Source organism: Elephas maximus, chromosome 4, assembly GCF_024166365.1.
Source record: "Elephas maximus indicus isolate mEleMax1 chromosome 4, mEleMax1 primary haplotype, whole genome shotgun sequence".
Classification (NCBI taxonomy): Eukaryota; Metazoa; Chordata; class Mammalia; order Proboscidea; family Elephantidae; genus Elephas; species Elephas maximus.
In genome coordinates, this window is record NC_064822.1 from 111,579,498 (window position 1) to 111,588,978 (window position 9,481).

Consider the following 9,481-nt stretch of genomic DNA (forward strand, 5'->3'; position numbering starts at 1 on the left):
TTACCATAATACTTTGTGCCTTAAAGCAACCATCTACTGGACTCACAGATTCTGTTGTCAGAAATTCTTCGGAGTACAGCAAGGCACATCCCTTCTTAATGATGTCTAGGGCCTCACATGGATACTTGAACACTAGAGGATTGAATCAGCTGAAGGTGCCTTCACTCAAATATCTGCTTGCTGATGTTTTTGTCACTTCTTTGGCTAGCTTCCTGCCTATAAGCAACTCTCCATGTAGTCTCTACATAGGGCCCATTTGGGCTTTTTCATACCATGGTGGCTGGGTTCCAAGTGTAAGGGTCCTCAAATAGAGGGAGCTAGAAGGGAGTTGTAGCTTTTTTATGACCTACACTTGAAGTCACATAACATGTCTTCTGCAATACTCTGCTGGTTAGAGAAGTTACTAGTTTTTCCCAAATATAAGGAAAGGAAACTTAGACCCCACCTGTCTTGGGTGAAGCTTCAAAATCATTTTTAAGAGCATGTTGGATAGGAAGTAATGTTGTGGTGCAATCATTTAGAAAAATAGCTATGTGCCACAGAGGTGAAGGTGGACGACAGAGCATGTTGCTTTGTTTCTTATTCAGTGAGGCTGTACGAATAATGAAACAATATAAGAAGTTTCTTTAGCACATTACCCTTCAAATTTATCTCCTCAAGTTATTCTAGGCCGACTTGCATCTGTCTTTTTAACTCTGCATGAACCTTCCTGAAAGCCTTCAACTTCTCATAATTTATCTTGAAGACCAGAGAATCCACCAATATTCTAACAACAAATTTTCATTAATCCATCCACGTTTATTTCTCCCATTGGCAATTAAGTTTAATAGGTAAATATTTCTAGGAACATTAACTCTAGAAAAGCATGGTAACTCTTGGCCTAGCCAACTGATACAACTTGAGAAAATATTATGCTAATAGCTTAATCAGTACCAAACTACAAAAACAATTGGTATACCACACATTCAGTAGGACAATTATAAAGTTCTGGAAGTTACGTGTTCTAAGAACTGACACTTTAGATTAAAAAATAGACAATTTCATACACATACTTTTATCATTAAACAAGCCATTAAGTTTAAGACATTGATGTCTAATAGTAGTTGCTATGACAAACTTGTATAAAATTAAAAAGCAGTCATTATAGTATAAGTCATAAAATTCCTGATATATTCTCTATTTAATACAGTCATTGGCATGTTCAAGAGATTAAACTTGCTTTATGTGTTCTTAAAAAAACTGTCTTTTAATTAATTACTTTTATATTAAATCACATTTTATTTTTCTGCAATTATGAAAATCTGCCCACTCTAAATGCTTCAAATCACATGAAGGAAACCTATGATTCATTTCAAAGGAAATCACGTCTCCTTATTATGTGGACAACTGACATTTCAAAACAAAATCACTTATAAAATAATTCTCTACATTATTTCTTTTGAAGATTACCCTCTCTTTGAACATTTTAAGTATATTTTATGATGACAAAGTCAAATTCATCTAACAATTTTCAAGAACATAGTCTTTAAATAAAATAAGACATATTATTTATTAAACAAGTCCACACACTCCAAGGATTTATATTCCATAATACAATCAAACCTCCCAGTCATTTTACCCTAAAATGAGCATATAATTTTATACAGAAAATAATTCTTTCAATTTGATGTTTCTAACATACAGGGCTTTCATCTTGAAGAACAGAAAGTAAAATTCATAATGGATAAATGGAAATAGATTCTAAAATCAGGTAACATAAATTAATCCAAATAATTAAATATAATTTCATAAACCAGAAGAATTAAATTTTTTTCAATGTTTCTGTCATGTCTTCACATTAATTATTTCAATAGATAATCTCATTTGTCTAAAGTGGAAAATACCTTTTTGAATACAGCCCTGAAGGCCTGTTTTACTTGCCGGTTCCTCAAAGAATAAATGAATGGGTTCAACAAAGGGGCAACTGAAATATTGAGCACAGCTACTCCTTTGCTTAAAGTAACTCTTTCTTTTACTGATGGCTTTATGTAGATGAATATACAACCGCCATAAGTGATGGAGACAACAATTATGTGGGAAGAGCAGGTGGAAAAGGCTTTTTTCTTTTGCTGTGCTGAAGAGAATTTCATAATCGTGTTGAAAATATAAGAGTAAGAAATGATTACTAATGACAAGGTGACAATGAGTGTCATCAGAGCTAATAAAAAAGCAATCAATTCTAGTAAATGTGTATCTGAGCAAGAAAGTTGCAGAACAGGAGAAATGTCACAAACGAAATGGTCAATGATATTGGAAGCACAGAAATCCAGATTAAGACCCAAAGTGAGTGGAGGGAAAATGACCAAGAAGGCAGTTACCCAAGAGCTGAGTACAAGCTGGTGACAAAGTCTGCTGCTCATGATGGATGTATAATGCAAAGGTTTGCAGATGGCAACATAGCGGTCATAGGACATAGCAGCCAGAAGGAAAAACTCTGTAACCCCCAAAAAGATATAAAAAAAATCTGAGTTACACAACCATTATAGGAAATGGTCTTTTCCTTGGTTACAATGGCAATTAGAAATCTGGGGATGCAAGTGGTTGTGAATGAAATTTCCAGGAAGGAGAAATTACGAAGGAAGAAATACATTGGGGTCTTGAGATGGGAATCCAGCAGAGTGAGGGCAATGATGGTTAAGTTCCCTATCACGCTCAACATGTAACTGAGAAGTAGAAACAAGAAAATGACAATCTGTAACTGAAAATTGTCTGTCAACCCCAGTAGAATAAACTCTATCTTCCTTGTATGATTCTTCATTTCTCTTTTATGGGTTCTACCAAATTCTAGGAAAAAAAAAAAGAGAAAGTATAAATATCAGAAATTATATGAGTAGTTTTATCTCCAGAAAGATATATTAAAGGACTCATATTCATAAACATGACCATTTATAATGAAATACTCCATGGAATTTGAAGACATGATCCATAGCAGAAAACAGAAACTGTTAACTTAGAGTTTAAATGTACTATAGAATTTAAAAGCAAAGATGTCACTTTGAGGACTAAGGTGGGCCTGACCCAAGCCATGGTATTTTCAATTGCCTCATACACATACAAAAGCTGACAATGAATAAGGCAAACTGACAAAGAATTGATGCCTTTGAATTATGGTGTTGGAGAAGAATATTGAATATACCACGGACTGACAGAAGAACAAAAAAATCTGTCTTGGAAGAAGTACAGCCGGATTGCTCCTTAGAAGCAAGGATGCAAAGGCTTCATCTCACAGCCTTGGACATGTTAAGAGGGACCAGTCCCTGAAGAAGGACATTATGCTTGGTAAAGTAGTAGGTCAGTGAAAAAGAGGAAGACCCTCAACAAGACGGATTGACACAGTGGCTGCAATAATGAGCTCAAACAGCCAATTGTGAGGATGGCACAGGACCAGGCACTATTTCGTTCTGTTCTGCATAGGGTCTCTATGAGTCGGGACCAACTCAATGGCACCTAACTACAACAACATAGAAGTCAGCTCAGTTATGGAAACTGACCTACAAAACCTGTGATAGTTGATGTTTTTTCTAACAAACTGCATGTCACATGTACTTAATTCAAAATTTGGTCAGATGGTAAAAAAATTAAATTAAACTGCTGGGTTCAGGATTCAAAGATAATTTATTCATTTTTAACTATTAATTTTACCAAAATAAAACATTGCCAGTTTGACAAATTAAGACCCACAATGAAATTCTGTAACTTAGATTTTTAGCCTACTCCACTTATGTCTTGTGAAGACAGAAATGGCAAAACAGGAGTGTAATACCACAAGAAAGTACGTATTAGTTGAATTTGGATTAAAAAAAAAGTAGTGTTTATTAAGCAAATATAGCCACATTGATGAAAAAAAAACTATTCATGACTTAGACATTCTACCACATGTAACCGAGTCCACAAGAATACAAGGGAAAATACAGAAAATGCATTGCATCTCTTCACAATGTGTGCCCAGTTATAGGTACCCAGAATCTGTACCTACTCTCCAGTTGCAGCTTCATAATGGTGAAAAGTCACTGTTTTCTTATCACATTTCCTGTACTGTCATGTCCCAGCAGTACAGTAGTTAAGAGCCATGGCTGCTAACCAAATGGTTGGCAGTTCGAATGCACCAGGTGCTCCTCGGAAACCCTATGGGCAATTCTAATCTGTCCTACAGAGTTGCTATGAGTCAGAATCCACTCGACGGCAAAGAGTTTGGTTTTTACTTTTCATGTCTCCAGTAGTCACTCATATACTTAATCAGTGACTCTTAATCCAAGGCAGTATTGGCATAAGAAGTTCTGATTTTTTGAATGCCAACTAGTGTATTGTGATCATATTATATACTTGCAATTGTAGGTTTCCATATACTACAGTCTAACATTCCCAGTAATAAAAACAAAGTGAATATGAAAAAAAAAAGTCTTAATAGAGAAATATAGCCAAGGTAGGAAACTGTAAGTAATTAGAAACTGGACTTAAAGCTGCTAATCCACTAAAATCTAGCTATGGATCTTAGAAGAAAGAACATGTGAATGCATACTGAGACAAAGGGCAATGTACTCTTCAGGTCAAAGATTGAACAGGACTTTTATTGTTTAATAATTAATATTCTTAAACTGTCACAAAAATATAACAAAGTGTTAGAAAGAAAACATGGCTAAGAAGCTAGAAGTTTAGAATCATAAGGCAGAGGCCTTTTTTGGAATTTTTACTGTATCACTTATTAATAGTTATATGGTCTTGGAAAAATTATTTAACTTCCTTATGTTTTAGTTTTCCATCAATAAAAAGGAAGTAAATTGTTCTGACCCAGTTGTAGGGATTAAATGAGATGTGTATGGCATTTATCAATGTCTTCATAAAAAAAAAAAAAAAACTACTACTTAATAACTCTTAAAGAGAATAGTACATATAAAAGCTATAAAAATGTAGTCAAAGCTTCTGTTGTTTTATCAAGTTTCAAACAGACACGGCAAATTAGTTGCCCTGGAGTCTATTCCGACTCATAGTGACCCCGTGTATGACAGAGTGGAGCTGTGCTGCATAGAGTTTTCAATGGCTGATTATTTGGAAGTAGGTCACCAAGCCTTTCTTCCAAGGCATCTCTGGGTGGTCTTGAGCCTCCAACCTTTTAGTCAGCAGCCAAGAGCTGTTCATACCACCCATGGATGCCAAGGGCATGATAAGGGCTCCGTAATCACTGTACTCTTTTCAGGCCTGTAGGGACCTTGGGATAGTGCAGAAGAAATCCTCCTCTTTAATTAGGAACTAAATTATATAACATAAAACAATACATTTTTGAAGTTAAACATAGTGTTCTATGTCCAAATTGCAGTATCCAGTGGGTATAGAGTTTGACCCACTTTCTAAGATTTGAAAATGCAGATGTCTGAATAAAGTTCAGTTAAGTTTGCTTTTAAGATGCAATGAAAAAAATAGTAATGGGGAAAATTGTAGGAAAAGTTTTTATAGTGTCTTTGTTTCAAATTTTTAATAATTGAATTTACTAAACTATAGTGATAGATTTTATTTTCTAATAGTGTCATGACTCTACTACAACTTTTAAATTTACTTGAAGTATAGGGTGCTTTATGTTGAATTAGTGCTCATCTAATTGATTTCATCAACCAGATGCAGATGTAATGTTAAAAATTTAATGATATTGTTTACAAAATCTATGCAAGCTTGTTTCAAATTTCTTTAAAATCACAGTAATTCACTAGGTTGCAAACACAATTGACTCAGCTGGTTTAGAACTGTTGCTAATATATTCTTTGGTAATGTACTAATAATAACTATGTAGCAAGAATAAACATCCTAGTATTTTTTAAAGCATTTATTATTTGAAAAAAGGTTAATAAAATAGACTAACCTCCATTAATCCTTCAAAAGAAAGACATATTTGGGAAAAAATAAATGAGAATAACAATAAAGCCACGATTTTGAAATAAAATTATAAGGGCATACTTTAATACCTTTTATAGTAATGAATTTAGAAAACTAGCAGTAAAATGAAAAATTTCTGAGTAAATAACCAACTATAAATTAGTAATTATAAGATATAAATAAAAAATAACTATAGAAAAAACTAAAAGAGCTGTCAAACAATGATGTTCTTCAATAAATTCAAAACCATCTAAACGACTTCTAAGCAAGTTAAATAATATGTTCTGAGAACAAATCATTTTAATTTTGTTTAAATACTTCAATTGCATAGAAAAAGTACTAAACGGTACTAAAAAACACCAAGCCCTTTGCTTTCCAGTCAGTTCCAACTCATAGGGTATCCTACAGAAAAAATAGAACTGCCCCATACGGTTTGAAGATTCTGAACTTTGGGGAAGCAGACTGCTATCTCTTTCTTGCACAAGGCAGCTAGTGGGTTCGGAGTACCAACATTTAGGTTAGCACCCAAGGCCTTAACCACTGCACAACCAGGGCTCCTTAGAAGGTATTAGCTGGGGGGGAAAAAAAAAACCTGCTGCCATGAAGTTGATTCCGACTCACAGTGACCCAAAAATAGCTATGCCCAAATAGCTAAGCCTTAGAAAGGGAGCACAAATAACATGAAAGAGAACTGTCATTTTAATATAGACGCAAATTTACTAGATAAAATATTAAAATAAACAATGAATAAATAAAGTGTGGTATATTCAGTTACAATGTAGTATTTTACAGCTATGAAAATGTTAAAACTACAGCAACATACGCAATGTGACAAGTCTTTGATATATGATATCAGTACCATACCAGCTGTCTTCAATCAGTTCCGACTTTTTCTGATCCCATGTGTGTCAGAGTAGAACTGTCCTTCCTAGGTTTTCCACTGCTGATTTTTCAGAAGTAGATCACCAGGCCTTTCTGCCCGGGTATCGCTGGGTAGATGCCTCCAATCTCCAATCTTTAAGTTAAGCAGCTGAGCATATTAACCATTTGTATCACCCAGGGGCTCCTGTGGTTGTTGTTTGGTGCCATCTTCCTTATTCATTTTTCAGTGCATGAGGCGACTGAAAACACCATGGCTTGGGTCAGGCTCACCTTAATCCTTAAAGTGACATCTTTGCTTTTAAAGACCTTAAAAAAATCCTTTGCACCAGATTTGCCCAATACAATGCGTCCTTCGATTTCTTGACTATTGCTTCCATGGTCATTGATTGTGGATCCAAGTAAAATCAAACTCTTTACCACTTAAATATTTTCTCTCTTACCATGATGTTGGCTATTGGTCCAGTTGTGAGGATTTTTGTTTTCTTTATGTTTCTTTTATGTTGAGGTGTAATCCATGCTGAAAGCTGTGGTCTTTGATGTTCATCTGTAAGTGCTTCAAGTCCTCTTCACTTTCAGCAAGCAAGGTAGTGTCATCTGCATATTTCAGGTTGTTAATGAGTTTTCCTCCTATTCTGATGCCCTGTTCTTCTTCACATAGTCCACCTTCTCAGATAATTTGCTCATTATACAGATTGTCTAAGTATGGAGAAAGGAAAAAACTCTGATAAACACCTTTTTTAACTTAAAAAAAGGTGTTACTTTTGTTCTGTTCAAAATACTACCTCTTGGTCTATGTACAGGTTCCTTGTGAGCTCAGCTAAGCGTCCTGAAATTCCAATTCTTCTCAGTGTTACCCATAATTTGTTACTATCCACACAGTTGCTTGCCTTTGTACAGTTGATAAAACACAGGTAAACATCTTTCTGGTTTTCTCTGCTTTCAGCCAATATCCATCTGACATCAGCAAAGATAGCCCTTGTTCCATATGCTTTTCTGAATCTAGCTCAAATTTATGGCAGTTCCCTGTTGATGTACTGCTGCAACCTTTTATCCTAGAAGATAATAGAAAGTTGATATCTAATATGCAATACTTAAAAAAAAAAAAAAAAACCAAAGCAAACTCATCACTGTCAAGTCGATTCCGACTCATAGCCACCCTAAAGGACAGAGTAAAACTTCCCCATAGGGTTTCCAAGGAGTGCCTGGTGGATTTGAACTGCTGACCATTTGGTTAGCAGCCATAGCTCTTAACTACTATGCAACCAGGCTTTCCATATACAATACTACTGCATATATAATAAATGTGATAGATAGAGACATAGATTTGTTGGGGGTGTGTGTGTCTGTGTATGTGTGTGTGTACAAGGGAATGATAAACAGAAAAGTATGCGATCCTCACAATTGTTGTTATGCTTGAGCCCATTGTTGCAGCCACTGTTTCAACTCATCTCCTTGAGGGTCTTCCTCTTTGTTGCTGACCTTCTCCTTTACCAAGCATGATGCACTTCTCCAGGGAATGATCCCTCCTGATAACATGTACAAACTACCTGAGATGAAGTCTCACTATCCTCCCTTCTAAGGCGCATTCTGGCTGTACTTCTTCCAAGACAGATTTGTTTTTGTTCTTCTGGCAGTCCTGGTGAAAGGATACAGTCCTGGCACACACCTTTCTTGATAAACGTAGGTATACATAAGTTATTGTGTATTTGATTGAGAAGCATATTCTTAAGTGTTCTTTGCTATAATAAATTGATGCAGAAAAAAGAAAGGAAGAGGAAAGAATGGATGACGGGAGAGAAGAAGGGAGGGAGGGAAGAAGAAAGGTAAAGAGGGAGAGAGGGAGGAAGGAAGGGAGGGAAGGACGAAGGAAGAAAGAAGAAAGAAGGAAGGAAGAAAGAAGGACGGAAGCTTGGAGCAAAATAAATCTTTTCTCTACTATAATCATTCCCATCATGAATGGCTAAATATTTCTAGTAACTGCATATACCAGAAGAAATTTTACAATACTAAAAAAAGTTTTCAATACATTTCTAGCTCAACTTTATATTAGAAGCTTTAATGTTGTCAGCACTACAATAAAATAAGATGCATTGCAGACCAAGTAGTTTTATTTTTAACTTAAATGATACAATAATGGTATAAAATTAGTAATAATCTAACTTTATACTATTTTAATAACACTTGGAAGGAGAAAAGCAATGTTTTAGACAATGTCAGTTGATATTATAGTTTATCAATATAAAAGCAATACAAACTCCTTAATTAAAGCAATGCTAAGGTTTGTAAAAATAGCAAGATTATGTGTGGGAGCAATATTGACTGATTAAATCCTAGCATTTTTTAATTGAAATCAGAATTACACAAGGATATTGATTGTCACCCAAGAAAATAAACTGGCACTATTACTGACACACACACACACACAAAAAATTTTATTACTGATACTATTAAAATAAGATAGTCCAGTAGCGTGAAAAATAAAAAAAAAAACTAATTAATACCTCTTTCAAAGGAGAAAAACATAGAATATATAACAGAAAATTTACAGAGAAAGGTAACACCCATATCATGTGTAAGCTATACATCACAAAATTGTTTAGAATAATAAAAAAAACCTAAATATCTAATAGTAAGCAATTTTTTAAATAAAATTCTATTTATTGAGATAATAACATATTTTGAAGTAAGGACATTG

The 9,481-nt window shown here is 34.6% G+C and overlaps 1 protein-coding gene across 1 annotated transcript; it reads right to left on the reverse strand.

Annotated features, from left to right (window-relative positions):
• Positions 1-1,859: 1,859 nt before the first annotated feature.
• On the reverse strand, positions 1,860-2,797 carry LOC126075554 (olfactory receptor 6C70-like). The gene is given in 2 exon segments (XM_049883395.1): positions 1,860-2,503; positions 2,506-2,797. Coding segments are annotated over 2 exon segments (936 nt in total).
• Positions 2,798-9,481: the final 6,684 nt, after the last annotated feature.